Consider the following 15,984-nt stretch of genomic DNA (forward strand, 5'->3'; position numbering starts at 1 on the left):
CATCAGTGTCTCCTACAATGGAGTAGCATCTTCTCCCCTTCCTCTTTCTGTTGGGGTTCGTCAAGGCTCTGTCCTGGGCCCCTTATTATTCTCCCTCTATACTTCCTCCCTCGGCAATCTAATCAATTTGTATGGTTTCCACTACATCCTCTATGCTGATGACACTCAGATCTATCTCTCCTCTCCTGATCTCAACCCAGAACTCCTAACTCGGGTCTCCTCCTGCCTTTACTTGGATGTCGCAACGTTACCTTAAATTAAACCTCTCTAAAAATGGAAATGGTTCTCTTCCTCCAACTAACACCATTAACAACCCGGAAGTATTCATCATAGCTAACAATTCCACTATCACCCCATCTCCCCAGGCCCGGTGCCTTGGGGTTATCCTAAATTCTGTCCTAGATTCTGCCCTGTCCTTTACTCCTGATATCCAGTCGCTTATTAAATCATATCACTTCCACCTAAGGAACATATCCAAAATATGATCATTTATCACCCAAGATGCTGCCAAAACTCTTATTCACTCTTTCATCATATCACGTCTAGACTACTGTAACTTTCTTTTAATTGGCCTTCCCTCCAGAGTCTGTCACCTCTCCAGTCCATAATGAACACCTTCTGTACCGGTATTGATTGTGACGTATGTAACATCATATGTTCTATGTATGTAATTAATATGATTTAGTTGTATAAACACCTTTACTTTACAGCGCTGCGAAATATGCTGGCACTATATAAGTAAAGTTAATGTTAATAACTGTAGATTTTGCCACTCCTGGTATTGTAGCCGTTTCTAGTATGTGTTTTTTTCTGTTTTTGTAGCTTAAGGATGGCTTGTTTCACCTGCATGGAGAGCTCCTTTGACCGCATGTTGTTTGTTCACAGCAATATCTTCCACATACAAACACCCCCCTCAAATCAACTCCAGGGCTTTTATCTGCTTCATTGATAATGACTTAACAAAGGAATTGCCCACACCTGCCCACAAAATAGCCTTTGAGCCCCTGGTCCAATTACTTTTGAGCCCTTGAAATTAAGTGATTGTGTTAAAAAAAGGCTTTAGTTCCTCACATTTTTATGCAATCTTTTTGTTCAACCCACTGAATTACAGTTGAAAGTCTGCAAAGACATGCTTTCTCCCTGTCAGCAATATATCTTCATTTAAAATTAATTGTGGTAATGTACAGAACCAAAATTAGAAAAAAGTTGTCTCTGTCCAAATATTTATGGGCCTAACTGTATATAGAACCTTACAGGTGGAATGGCAGGAATTTTAGGCTAAATAATCATACAAAAACATAGTCTTCAGAATTACTATTACAACTAAAGTGAATCAAACTCAATAGGATGGTTCAGTTACCAGCAAATTTCAGAAAAAAAGTATCAATGGAAAAAAAAAAGAATTTTTCCATCTTGTAATATATACAAGTACTGTTTGGCTCAGATTTTATGACATGTGAATAAAAGGGACATAACTAGAGGATAAGACAGAGTGTGTGCCTGGCAACGCAATGAATAATAATATGGTAAATGTCTGTGGCTGTCCATCAGGAACAAGGCCCTACTGATGTCCTAGAACAGGGGGTGTTGTTGGATTTTTTCAGATCAAGGCTTCCTTGGAGGTTAAAACGTTGGTCAGCCCCATATCTCACAAGTTTACATAATTATAGGAAAACACTGTTTGCTGTTTTAAAGGATTAATATAAATCACAGTTATTCTGAATAGAATTGAAAGCTGAACACCCTAGAATTAAAAATAATTACTTTTATCTTGGTAATGGACCTCCTGTGAGGGCTACTCACCCTGGTGGTCTAGTGGGCCAGCGGGGACGCCACGCTCTCGGCGGGGATGCCCGCCACGTCAGTCTTCCTCTTCTCAAGCGCCAGTTCCCTAGTTCCCTGCTTGATTTAAAGGCTCAGTCACGCTGGCGTGATGACGCCAGTGCACATTGTTGTGAAATTTAAACACTATAAAAGGGAATTCCAGTGTGTGGTTCTTTGTCCGTTATAGGTTCATTCCTAGAGAATTCCTGGTGCCTGCTGAGCTTGTTCTTGTCTGATTCTGATACCTGTTGTCACCCCTGCCTGGTTTTTGACAATTCTGACCTCTGTATCCTGACCCCTGCCTGGTCACCGACTCCGCTTATTCCGTATCCCTTCTGATTGATCTCCTGGTTTGACCCTTGCTTGCCTGACTCTGTTTGTACTCTGCCTGCCCCGACGGGCCTGACTACGCTTTCTGTCTACGCCTTGTACGGTGACCGTCTGCCCAAAGACTTTGCATTATCGTTGTGCCCCTTTGCTCGTTCACAACCTTTCGCTTGGCACCTCTCTTAATAAGACCTGGCGGCATCCGATTAGTCGAGGGCTCCTCCCGAGGTGAAAGGCAGCTGTTAAAGGCGGAAGCAAGAGCCGAGAACAGGGTGCTCAGCATTGGTTCTGAATTTAGTGTGCCGACTGTTCTCACTACTCTGCTACAGCGCTTGGAGGATCAAGAGCAGAAGCAAGATTATCTGATGCAAGGCTTTCATAACTTGACTCACGGACACTACGCAGCAGACGCCAAGTCCAGTAGTTTCACCTCCTGTTGCCATCCAAGTGGGTTCTCCTGCCGTGATGGGTAATATTCATAAACTCCATGAACCCAAAACTTCTTTCCCTGAAAAATTTATTTGGGATAGAACCAATTTTTTGTCTTTCAGGAGTCATGCAAACTATACCTCCCCAGCAGTAAAGGACTCCTTTAAAAAGTAAGCTTTGTAATGACCCTATTACAGGGTGACCCTCAAATTTGGGCTCTAAGATTATCCTCCTCTGACCCTGCCCATTTTTCTCCCTTGAAACTTTCTTTCACACCATGGCGATACTTTACGAAGACCTAGTGCGTCATCTGCTGATACCGCGATTCGTAAATTACACCAGGGCAAACAGGATGCAGAGGTGTATTGCACTGAGTTCCACCGGTGGGCTGTAGAAACTGGTTCGAACGACATGGCTCTTCGTAGCCAAATCCCGGATAGGGCTCTCTGATACAGCTTAGTAAACTACTCTCTATCTACTAATTTGGATGATCTAATGTCTCTTGCCATCCAAGTAGATAGCCATGTGCCTGTGCCTCTACCTCAGGAGGAACCCATGCAATTGGGCATAACTCATCTTACTCCTGAGGAAAAGGCCCGCAGGTGGTCTCAGGGTCTGTGTACTTACTGTGGGGAGAAGGGTAATTTTCTTAACCAGTTTCCTAGGGGGCCGGGAAACTTAAAAGCCTAAATGGAGAAGGGGAGCTCCATTTGGGTAGAGAAGTTTCCTCTCCCCAATTTTCCTCTAGGATCATGGTACCTGTTAATTTAACCTGGCCTACGGGCTCTGTTAAGGTTGCCGCTTTTGTGGTTTCTGGGGCGGCGGGGAATTTTTTGGATGCTGCCTTCGCAGTAAGGTTTAATATTCCTCTAACTCTTTAAGTCCTCCCATGAGAATCTTAGTCCTTGACAAAAAGCCTTTGGGGTCAGGTTTGGTAACCAAAAAGACTGTGGTCTTGTGCACTAACAACTTGCACTCTGAGGAGTTATCCTTCTATGTTATTGAGGGTTCTTCTTCTTCTCCTCTAATTTTAGGGTTACCTTGGTTACAGGTACATAACCCACATATTGATTGGGTAACTGGGGAAATTCTTCAATGGGGTCAAAAATTTAAGGGCTTAAATGTTCCTCAATTGGTGGCAGTCACATCCCTAGAGGGTTTACCTGCGGCTTATGCTGATTTCTCTGACGTGTTTTCTAAAAAAGCCGCAGAAACTTTACCCCCACATAGGCATTATGTCTGCCCAATTGACCTCATTCCTGGGTCTACTCCCCCTAGAGGGAGAACTTATCCTCTTTCTTTGCCCGAAGCCCAAGCAATGAAAGAGTACATCAAAGAAAACCTTGAAAGAGGTTTCATTAGGCCCTCTAGTTCCCCTGCTAGTGCTGGGTTCTTTTTCGTGGGCAAGAAGGATGGAGGTCTTCGCCCATGTATCGATTATAGGGGCCTTAATAAAATTAACATCAAAAACCGATATTCCCTTCCGCTGATTTCCGAATTATTTGATCAGGTCAAGAATGCTACTATCTATTCCAAACTTGACCTTAGAGGTGCATATAACCTCATTTGCATCCGATTAGCCGAGGGCTCCTCCAGAGGTGAAAGGCAGCTGTTAAAGGCGGAAGAGCCGAGAACAGGATGCTTAGCATTGGTTCTGAATTTGGGGGGCCGACCATGACACCTCCTTACTCTAAAATGTTCCTGCTGAAACCATTATAGGGTATATAGAGAATCCTTAAGCTGGTACACCTTTATGGTGTTTCTTTGTACAGTTTACGAGAAAACATTAGCACTATTACTGCAAGTCCTGTAGCTAGAATATATCAGAGATTTTGGCAGACAGAATGTGAACAGGGGAGATTGTAGCCACCCATCTTTAGAGGTTGGCAACATAAGCTGAAGCAGGGATCTAAGTAGTCCCAAAAATGTGCATTTTATAATCAACAAAGCCAATAAAACCTACTTAGTAATTTCTAGACAAGACTTAAAAGGCATTCTTGCTCTTTATACAAGCTGTAAAAAATAAATGAGGAATTAAATAATAATACGTTCATCTGTGTTGGCATAAGACGTTGGCATCCATTCATAAGAAACAATTATTTCACACTGAGAGCTGCACAGTTGTATAATTAAACAAAGAAAGGTTTGGTGACTTTTTAGGAAGTGAAAAAAGCTGCTGTGCCTAAAGGTGGCCATGCAAATTGAGACCGGGGATATATTGGGCTGATCCGATTGTGGGCCCAACGATCGGATCTTAACAGGTGGTCGGATCAAGGCCCTCAACAATAAACCAATGTGGTCCTCAATCCGATGGGATTTTAAGACCAGCCGATTGACATCTGGACGATTTTCGGCCAGATATCGACCAGGGAAGCCCATCGGAGAGACCTATACACTGGGCAATAAGCTGCTGATGTAATCTGTCGGCAGCTTATATCTGCCATTGTATGGGGGCCTTTACTCTTAGTACGGTGTTGATCCAAGGACAGGTCTGATTGCCATCTTGGAGTCAGGAAGGAATCTTATTCCCCCTCTCAGGCAAATTGGAGAGTTTTCCGATGGCATTTTTATCTTCCTCTGGATCAACTAGCAATTAGGCAGGTTTCACTTTTGGCAAAAACAGTAAACTTGATGAATGTCACTCTTACCTACTATGTTTTTGTTTTGTTTTTCATTATTTATCCTAAGGTGACAACTGAAAGAAATATCCCACATACATATCCCACTATATATTGTGGCATTGATGGATAAAGTGAAACAAGATGTTGCTTTTCTTCAAAGAGATTTGACTCAATTAGGGGGCAAACATATGGCATGATCTGAGATTTTACACAAATGCACCAAACAAAAATGGTTTATAGCAATCAAGAGATGGAACAATGGTATAAGAATTATGTTTGACCATTTTCTGCAAACCACAGCTTAGTATCTTAGTATCTATTTATAGCAAAAGTGTCAATCCTACTCGCATCCACTGAAGAAAACATGCATCCATACAGAGTAATCATAATGGCACCATGTTGTCCCGTTCTCCCTTATTATGTTGTTATTCTTTGTCTTTGCCCTATGGAAGGAGGCAAAGTCCTGCATCAGGTCGGGTACCTGCGTAATAATGGTTGGGTTTTGGGCAGATCTGTTCTAATTGTGTGGGTAGTTTGCTGGGTACCCGGCTAAAGGTGGCCATACATGGAGAGATCCGCTCGTTTGGCAATGTCGCCAAACGAGCGGATCTCCCTCCCATATGCCCACCTTGAGGTGGGCAATATCGGGCTGATCCGATCATGGGCCCTAGGGCCCAACGATTGGATCCTAACGATGTCTAACGGGCGGTCGGATCGAGGGACCGCATCAACGAATAGATGCGGCCGCAATCCGACGGGATTTTTTGCCCCATCCGATCGAGATCTGGCCGACTTTTGGCCAGATCTCGATCGGTGAAGCCCGTCGGGGGGCCCCATACACGGGCCAATAAGCTGCCGACACGGTCTGTCGTCAGCTTTTATCGGCCCGTGTATGGCCACCTTAAGTTGCAGCACTGGTCCCTCTCTCGAGTGTGTGGCAAAATTTCTTTACCAATATATTGGAATAAGTTCCGGTGTGACATCGCTTTTGGTTTCTTGGCTGCTGGCAGGGATGTAACTACCGGGGGTGCACAACCTGAATCCGGGCCCGCCCCCCTTAGTTCCATTACTAACTTCTGGGTCGGGAGGTAAGAGAAATATTCACAGGGCAGGTTGAGTAGCGAGTCTAGGTAGGGGAGCATACTGTGTGGCAGATCTGGGTTGGGTTGCAGATCAGGCATGGGCCTGCCCGACTGGATCCGCTCAGGACTCTAGAAGGAGATAAGGACAGGGCTGGTCTACACCCTGCTCTCTGCTCTTTGCACCAGACTTGCAAAGAAAATGCTCAGTGCTTGAACACCAAGAGGTGTGCTCTTGCACAGTCCAACTCCATTTAGGGATATTCTCTTCGTATGTTTTAGGGATATTAGCCTCCAACATCCTTAATTCATGGCAGCCCCATTAAATTGGTGGACTCAGATATAAGGCAGGCTGATCAGTGGGAACTAGTGATGGACAAATCTATACCGTTTCGCTCCACATAACACATTAGAGGCTATGGAGTTTTTTTGCAGCAAAATTGGGGAAAAAATTCACCCATTACTGGTGGGAACCATACACTGTCTTATAAGTTGCCAGCTCAGTCTGGAAACACATGAGATGCTCTTCCAGTAATTTACGGCTGATTGGTCATAATATCATATATATTTGTCTTACTTTAAACAACATTGTTGTTGCTCCATTAAATGCCTTGAATACTTGTTTGTTACTTCTTTACTAGACTCTTCCCAGGGGCGCTGCGTATCACTGACTACCATGGGCGGAAAAAACACAGCTCCTGGTAATTTTAAGAGCCGAATTTCTGGTTTCCAAACCAGAAATGTGGCTCTTCTAGAGCAGAGAGAGCAATTGCACTTCTCTGCACTACCAGGGTGGAAACGAAAACGAAGCGCCACAAATGCCATCCCGCTGGCGATTTTTCATTATAGCCGGCTGGAAGGTAGGGGAAGGCAGTTCTGGGAGATTTTCGTCCTGAAGAAGAGACGATTTGTGGCAGGGGCGACTAATCTTCCTCGAATCTGCCGTGTGCCCTCACCCTTAGTGGTATAATATTTGTCAATCTGTAATGTAAATGCTAGTTAGGGGAGCCTTTGTTATCACTTGGCAGCCAACAGTTAATATTGTAGTCTTCACATTTGATAATCTAGGCAGTGCTATGTGTATGGCATGAGACAAGTAAATACCTTCTGATTCCAGAAGGCATCACTTTGCATATAATTGCTAGCTAAGGGCTTTTTGGCTCCTTTCAGCCAGGCCCGGACTGGCAATCTGTGGGTTCTGGCAAATGCCAGAGGGGCTGCTATAAGGTCCCATAGAAAGTCAGTATTTAGTGGGCTGGTGGGCGCTGTTTGGGCCTCTATGTTGGCTGATTGGACCTCTGTGTACCTGAAATACCAGGGCCTATTTTAATTCTCAGTCCGGACCTGCTTTCAGCCCTTCTCACCATAACCAGATTTGGTTCCCCATTTTGCTACTCTCCAAGTCCTACCTCTCAGAAGCCATGTTCCAATATCTTGCACTGATGAGATCTAACAAGATTGAAACAGGCTGTCTGCAAGTTTGGATAAATGGCTCTGAACTATTAGGCTGTATCTGTGCTATAAACCAGCGGTTCTGGATACATAGTTGGCCAAAGGGACACAAAGGAGTGATTTGCATGTCTCCACCCATAATGCCTTATGGGAGAATCAAAACTCAAATTTTTGGTATCTAGGCAGTGCTGTGGGTATGGCATGAGACAAGTAAACACCTTCTGATTTCAGAAGGCATCACTTTGCATATAATTGCTAGCTAAGGGCTTTTTGGCTCATTTCAGCCCTTCTCACCATAACCAGATTTGGTTCCCCATTTTGTTTTAACTGTGAAATGAGGTTGCGGAGATAAGAAAAAGGAATTGAAAGGGAGACAGTAAAGCGAGATAAGAGGAAAGGAACTGAGAGCATAAGAATACGTATATTCACTCTAAGGGCAGAGACATATGCTCAGACAAATCTTCTTAGGGGCGAATAATCTCCCCAAACTGCCTCGCGCCACTAGAATGTAAACCGCTGGTGGGATGGCAATTGGAGTGCTGCTTTTTCCGAAGTCACCCGAAGTTACCTCATAAGGAAACTTCGGGCGACTTCGGAAAACTAAGCGATTTAGATTCTAGTCGGCGGGAGGCAGTTCATGGTGATTAGTCGCCCCAAGGATGAGGCGATTTATTGCTGGGCGACTAAATCTCCTCGAATCTCCTCTTCTTAGGGGCGACTAATTTCCCAGATGGAAGAATGGAGATTTGTCGCTGGACAACTAATCTCCCTGAATATGAGTGTGGATCTCTGCCCTAAGGGCAGACTTTGGAAAACTAAGCAATGTGAGTGCCATCCTGCCGGTGATTTACATTCTAGCCAGTGGGAAGGCAGGAGATTTGTCGCGGGCAACTAATCTCCCCAAATCTGAGCGTGTGTCTCTGCCTAAAGGGTGGTGGCAGACGGAAGATTAGTCGACCCGCAGTAGAGGAGATTTGATGCTGGGCAACTAATCTCCCCGTCTGCCACCACCCTTAGAATAAATAATTATAAGGACAGGGGCACACGGAATGAATCATCTGCTTTTCTTCGCCTGAAACGGATGCACCATCATTTGCTCCTTTGTGTACCCTGATTGACATGCATGGCATCAGCCTGTGTGAATTATTATTATTCCTTATTGGAAATGAGAAAGTAACAGGTGACAGCAGAAACACTTTCCTCCATCTATTTACAAATCGCAGGTAGGGGAAAGTGGATGATCTGCTCCATGTGCCTTCACTTAGTAGAGCCACAGAAATTGAAACACAAAAAGAGACCAGAATAGGAGGATGGGAAGATACAGAAGCAGAAGAAAAGTAAAGAAGATTGCTATTATCCTCTTAATGCGTTTCATGCCACTTCCTCAGAAGTTTCTGAGGAAGTGGCGTGAAGCCACAAAACACATTAAGTGTAAGGTCTGGTTTCTTGGGTCCTAAATAATGTGTGCAACTTTTTTTAATGAAGGTAAATAAATGGTGATTTTTTTTTTAATCGATGAAAGTCTCCCTGGTGCTCTGTTTTGGAAAGACGTGATATGGACTACATGCAACAGCATGAGATCACAGTTACGTATAGCACCTTGAGACTCCTTTTCTTTTAAGGGTCAATGAGTGCTCCCACTTTTTTTTCAGGAAAAAAAATAACTAAAATGCAATAACCACTAAAATCAGTAACATAAAATTGATAAGAGAGTGAATAGTGGTAAAAAAATACCTAATCACTGTAGTCACCAGTAGTCAACGGCAAAGCAAAACTGATAATGCAAGAAAACAGTACAACCAATAAAATAAAAGTTATCACACCATGTGATTTGCATTCGGGCTACCTGATCACTAGTCACACTGCGAAATGATGGTAACAAAAGCAATAAAATATAATAAAGAAAAACACAGAACGTAAAATTCAGCAGCAGTCATTCCCATATTTCCTGAAGGTCTGTATGACGTTATCGATATGTAATCAAGGGGGTTTCACAGCTCATCTTGTAGAACTTGCTCCCCTGTTGAAGTGCTGCTTCAGGGCTTCCTGTGTGTTGCTTTGTTGTCTCTATTGCTCACTTAGTCTAATGTCTCCAAACATGGAGGAGCTTCAATTTCCCGGTTTGCCTTTAGCTGAAGCTATAACAAAAAAACCCTTTTGTGATTAAAACAACACCCCCTTTTAATGCTATACAGAACAAAATGTTGTATGAGGCCCCAGTGAAAAAGTCAGTCTCTGATGACCTGTTAGTAAGTGAAATGTTTGAATATAAGCACTGAGGGCAGGGTTGGACTGAGCAAGCGGGACACCAAGAAAAAATCTAGCAGGCCCTGACCCTCATTGGCCCCACCTGCCCTCCGCCATCATTCCCCAGCTGCCCTCCCTCACTTTTTGGCAAAAGTAAGTTACAGTGCACACAGGGGGGAAGGAGCCTCAAAGGGGTTGTGGGGGCACCTCGGTAGCAGCTCTGGTGGGTATTGTTGTACACCCCACTCCGACACTGACTGAAGGCAGAGGGCACCAAGCTCTACATCCACAGGAAGATCATGTGGTCAGAAAGTAATTACAATAATTTATGTCTAAAAGCGAGTTGACGCCACATATTATTTGTAATTACTATATGCATTTTTTCTGTTTTTGCCAAGACTCTACGACAACAGTCTAGCAAGCAGCTATATTTAGGAACACAGAATATTGCATTCTTGGTTGGGTCAGTAGGTCACATTCTCTGCTTGCCCTAAACCATATACACTCTGTTGAACAAGTAACAACATAGTCTGATGTCGGCATCATGCCACAGTCTGCAGTGACATTTTCGCTAGATGCTGTTACAATATATTTAATAAACATACATCTGTCTGAAACATAGAAACAGATAGAAAGAAACAGCAAACACCATAGAGAATTTATTGTAAATAACCCAAGAGTAGAAGAGCAGTTTTTGAGCCTGAAGTGTTTGTGGGACACATTTATAGTGCAGAGAAATCACGCGCACACTCAGGCCCTTCAACAAATACCGCTGGTGCCCAAAGCCTAAGGGAGACGGGACACATTTATAAACATAAATACTCATCTACAGTAAAAGGTCTGCAGTTTACAGAGCTGTGGATCCGGCACCAAGATTAAACAAAAGGCAACCTGAAAGCTTATAATGCAATCTGTCTAGCTAGCTCTTTTGTGATGTTTATTTAGACAGCCTCTGTATAATGTCAGCTACAAGCCAGGGTTACATCTGCTTGGGCTATGCCTAGTGTAGGGGAGAAGTGACTTTAGCTTCATTTCCCCATTCAGTTTAAGGGGTTGTTCCCCCTTTAAGTCAACTTTTAGTATGTTGTAGAGAGTGATATTCTGAGATTTGCATTCAGTTTTCATTTTTTATTACTTGTGGTTTTTGCTTTATTAGCTTTTTATTCAGCAGCTCTCCGCGGTTTGCAATTTGAGCAATCTGGTTGCCAGGGTCCAAGCTACCATAGCAATCATGCATTGAATTGACTAGAACAATTTGAAAACTGGAGGTGGCAAATAATTAACAATAAATAATGAAGACCAATTGAAAGGCTTGTTATAAATTACCATTCTATAACACACCCCTAAAGGTGAACAACCCCTTTACTGATCTTTTGATAAAAGTTTCTGTCAGAGTAGTTAGGAATGAGGTATAGCCAATACTGGTGTAAGAAAGTCCTTTGGGTGATGTTGAGGTTCCCATTGGTATAACAATGTCAGGTGGTATAAAAGTGTACAGACACATTCAGGGCAGGTTTTGACTAATACCTGCCATTTCTTTGATGCCAGAAAATGCATAGTGTGTCCTAGCCCCTAGCTATGTGGACTATTGCTGACAATAGTTTTTTACATGAGAAAGCTTGCTCACTATTTTCACCCTCTGATAACTATTCCCTAAAATTCTGGATAACTGTAACGCCTCTCTGTATTATTCTATTTATAAATATGCCCCCCCCCTTATCTTGGGTTGCTCTAAGCTAGGTCTGGCGTCCATCAAAGGTAGGATGTAATTGTAAGAAGTAACAGTAAATTAGAGTCCAAGCCTTGTGTATCGACTGATTAAGGCTTGCAGATCTATGGTAAGAAATTTAAATCATCTAACATTTCACTGCACACACTTGCTCCATAGTCTCCCAATTAAAGCTAGTACTTGCATGTCTCCCACGTTTTTTTGGTAGCCAGTGCTTACACAGTTTATTTGTTATTTCTGTCTGTCCGGTTACTGAAGTACTGACTAATCTCTGCCTTAGACTGGTTTTGCTCCACCCAACTAGGATCTGAGTTTTTTACACCAGGTAACAACAAAGCAAGCATGCTGAAGGCACCCTTGTCTGCTGTTACTAACAGAGCATGCAGAAAAGTCAGCTAGACAGGTCTTCTCCATAGACAGTTGTTGTCTGGGTGAGTGCCTTTATTTATTTACCTCAATTCTTTACATTTCGAAGACATTGCACCTTTCTATTCTCTCTCATGTCATGGGGTTTGTTTTCACTGGTAAGCATACACACCCCTCTCTGTTTAACTCATTTCTGAGTGTATTTTTAAGCGTTGTGTATCATTTCTGAGTGTATTTTCAAGCTCTGTGTTCCGGTCACTGCCATGTCATGTAAGTACTTAGTGGTAAGGGTGGGAATTAAATCAAGAACTGAAAAGAGAAAGGCAGAAGAGAATTGCTACCTTAATGAACAATAGACACCTCAGAGACTTGCATAACTGCATGGCATTGTTTTATTGCCATATTAACGTTTAGCGTGCGGGAAGAGCTGGCTGAAAAATTCAGTCCAGAAGCTGCAATTAGAGAAGGGAAAGGTCTGCAGGTCTCTCTCTCAGCACAACAACCTGACTGCTAGCTGTGAATACACAAATCCCCCATCCCTTAAATTTCAGTTGAAATGCTCCAAAGGCTGTATTTGTAGCACCACAGTGATAGATAAATATTAATTGTAAATAATAATAATATCCTCTGTTAAAATGGGCTGAAAAAAACCCCCTGAATTTTGCTAGGTGACCGTGTATAGTGCTATTTGTGTGAATGTGTGTTACTGCTTTCTGATAAAGCAGAAAGAAACCACAGTGTCAAGCCGGATAAGCATCTGAGTTTGGCGATATCATTCAAATCATTAAAGGGGTGGTTCATCTTTAAGTTAACTTTGAGTATGCTGTATAATGGCCAATTCTAAGCAATTTTTCAAGTGGTTTTTGTTTTTTTTAATTTACATAGTTTTCGAATTATTAGTCTTTTTCTTCTGACTCCTCCGGCTTTCAAATGGAAAGTCACCTACCCCATCTAAAACAAATGCTCTGTAAGGCTACAAATGTATTGTTACTTTTTAATTACTCATCATTCTATTCAGGCCTCTCCTATTCATATATTACAGTCTCTTATTCAAATCAATGCATGGTTGTTAGGGTAATTGGAACCCTAGCAACCAGATTGCTGAAATTGCAGGAGAGCTGCTGAATAAAATGCTAAACTAATTTATAGGTGAACAACACCCTTTAACGGTGACGGCGGGCCCTTTGCTTTGCCACAAATGCAAGTTGTGTGTATAGGAAATTTTAAGTACAAACACCTCAGGTATTAGCAATATTCAGTTACATTGATTTTATGTGGGAGGAATTCATTGTAATTAAACGGTAACTGCAGCTAAGCCGTGGAAGGGTTAAAGTCTGTCAGTGTCTGCAGCCAGAGTCTATATTAGGTAATTGAGCAAGTGACTAGGCCATAGAGACTGCCTGGAAAACAAAGTCCTGAGGGAGTTGGTGGAGGAGGAGAGAAGAAGAGAAAGTGTTTTTTTTTTTATAATGCCAGAAGGAGGAAGGGAAGGCTGAGAGTAGTGTGTTTACAGGTAAGGTATTATGCGCATTGCTATAACATCCTCATTCAACCTTCACTGCAGACATGCTCATCTGCCAAGTTCTTAACAAACAGTTCTGCCTCCTGGTCTCGGGAGACAAGTCTGTTTTGTAAGGATTTTTGTTCTATTTGTTTATCTTGTGGGTGGCTACTTGTTCTTCTCAGGGCATGCTGGGATTTGTAGTTGAACAATGGGTTGACACCTTGGCCCTTAAAATAGCACAATTCTAAATCTCCATGCTGCAGGGCTGATTATCAAAGCGGAAACGGATAGACCGCACGGGCTGTGAGGAAGCAGAAACTGGTAATTAGCCCTGAACAATTTCTATAAAACCTATTCAGCTGCCACGAGTTAAAAGATTCAGCCTCTTCATGATCGGAGGGTTAATTCAGCAGGATTTTAATGAGATGTGAGAATGGCATAGTTCAGCTTTATAGAGCCTTGTCATCTGATTAAGGAATCCTTTTAACATTTAGCGGTGCCGTGTGTTTCTGTGTACGACAAACATGCATGGCATTGTTATTTTATTTTGTAAAGCAACTGAGTTGTGCTGTGGTTGGGAGGGGTTTAGGACCCAGCAGAGCAGGAAGACACCTGCTCCCATAGATCAAGCCTGACTGTACAGGCGCTGACAAACCACACAGAGCCAGATGAAAAGAGAAACGGTGGGGCTGAAGGAGGGGGAAGGGTGAGTGTCGGAAAACAAGTATAAGGCAAGCAGAAACTTGAGAATCCAAGTGCCACCAGGGTTTGGTCTCTCATGGGCGAGACAATTTATTTGAGGACAGGGTTGTAACCATATATATTTTGCTCTTGTCATTTTTTTAGGTTGAAGTGGGACACGCCCCCCCCCTCGTCAGTGCCCTGAAACATGATCTCATTTGCACCTGGACTGCAAGGGCCACAGAACAAATTGGAAAATAATTCCACCACAGCCTTTGACACGCCCACCCTAAAAATGTCTCCTGCGTAAATTGACTGATGCTGACCATGGCACTGGATGGGGTAAAGGCTGCATTCAACATCTTTTGACTTGACTGAACAATCCTCTATGCCTCATCAACCTCCCATTAGGAGCAAAACCTTCACCTCGGCACCCATTATAAGTGAGGAAGCAGAAGGGTAAACTTGATATTGCCATTTGAAGTTTTGAAAGTTCTGGCTGCGGGGCATGATGGACAAGGTGTACGAGACCTCAAATCCCCCCAAAGTAACCGAAGATGGGGGGTTTGGGGAAATTAGGTCTCAGACCCACCCTCCATTCAGCATCCTTACATCTACCATCCTGTTTTGTGCTGAGATTGTAGCTGCTTCAGTGGTAGCAGCAGGTTACAGCTACTCGGAGGATGAAGCCTGGATGTCTCTTACCATTGTATTTATGTTGGTCCCTTCCATCATGGTGCAGCTAACACTGACATTTATCCACCGGGATCTAGGAAGAGATCGCCCACTTATTCTCCTAATGCATCTTCTGCAGTTGGGGCCCCTAATCAGGTATAGTGATTCCAATCATATGATAACACTCAAAACCATTAAAAACATGTTAGGCTAATGCCAGACCAGGATCCCATTGGCATGAAAATATATATATGTTTTTTTTTCACAGAGCCACTCTGTGTGCACAGAGGCCAACACAAGGCCATGCTTGTCCGTGCTCTTACACTGTGCAGCACAACTTGGTGTGGCAAAAACAAGCAATAAGGTCCTTGAATATTACAAGCAATAAGGTCCTTGTCTCCAGCCTTGTATCATTAAATGGTCATGGAGCTTCTTGGTGACCAACAGGCCTGGACTGGGATTCAAAATAGGCCCTTGCATTCCAACTACAAAGAGGCCAAACACCCCCCCCCACCAGCCCGCTAAATAGTGACTGTCTATGGGAACTTACTGCAGCCTTTCTGGTGTTTGCCAGATGCCACAGATTGCCACATTGTGACTAAAATATCATACACTCAAGCCTTGTATAATGTGATAAATGGTTATTTTAAACTGTACTTAGTGATGTCAGTCTTGTCACATGGCTCATTGATATTTCTGCATTATGAAAAACAATGTACCCTGCTCTTTAAAATATAAGGATAGAAGTCATGTGTTAGTTCCATGATCTATAAAAAAAACTTCAACCGGCCACCTTCTGCCTTTGCATGGTTGTGGAAAGGCAGGGTTATATTCTATAGTGAAAAATTATCCCTTTGTAAAATATAAGGAAATTACAAGTCACTGAGGTGTTCCATTATATAAAAGAATTGACTGAAGGCAGAGTGTTTTAAAAAGGTTGTGGGACTCCAAGGTGACTTCTAATATCCATATTCTTATATTTTACAACAGAGGGTACATTATTTATTGTAATACACAAGTTTTAGTGAGTCACATGACAGAAATTACATC

General features: G+C 42.8%; 1 protein-coding gene across 5 annotated transcripts in view; it reads left to right on the forward strand.

The window, feature by feature from the left end:
• Nucleotides 1–11,990: 11,990 nt before the first annotated feature.
• The window catches only part of LOC108698287 (membrane transport protein XK-like), a 19,867-nt gene continuing 15,873 nt past the window's right edge, over nt 11,991–15,984 (forward strand). Inside the window, exons 1-2 of one of the 5 annotated variants that reach the window (XM_018229669.2) lie at nt 11,991–12,139; nt 14,425–15,090. In XM_018229669.2, the coding sequence (XP_018085158.1) occupies nt 14,768–15,090 (323 nt within the window). In that variant the 5' untranslated portion in view covers nt 11,991–12,139; nt 14,425–14,767. The other 4 variants (XM_018229663.2, XM_018229667.2, XM_041572541.1 and 1 more) reach the window with 4 other exon arrangements.

This window comes from Xenopus laevis, chromosome 8L, assembly GCF_017654675.1.
Source record: "Xenopus laevis strain J_2021 chromosome 8L, Xenopus_laevis_v10.1, whole genome shotgun sequence".
NCBI lineage: Eukaryota > Metazoa > Chordata > Amphibia > Anura > Pipidae > Xenopus > Xenopus laevis.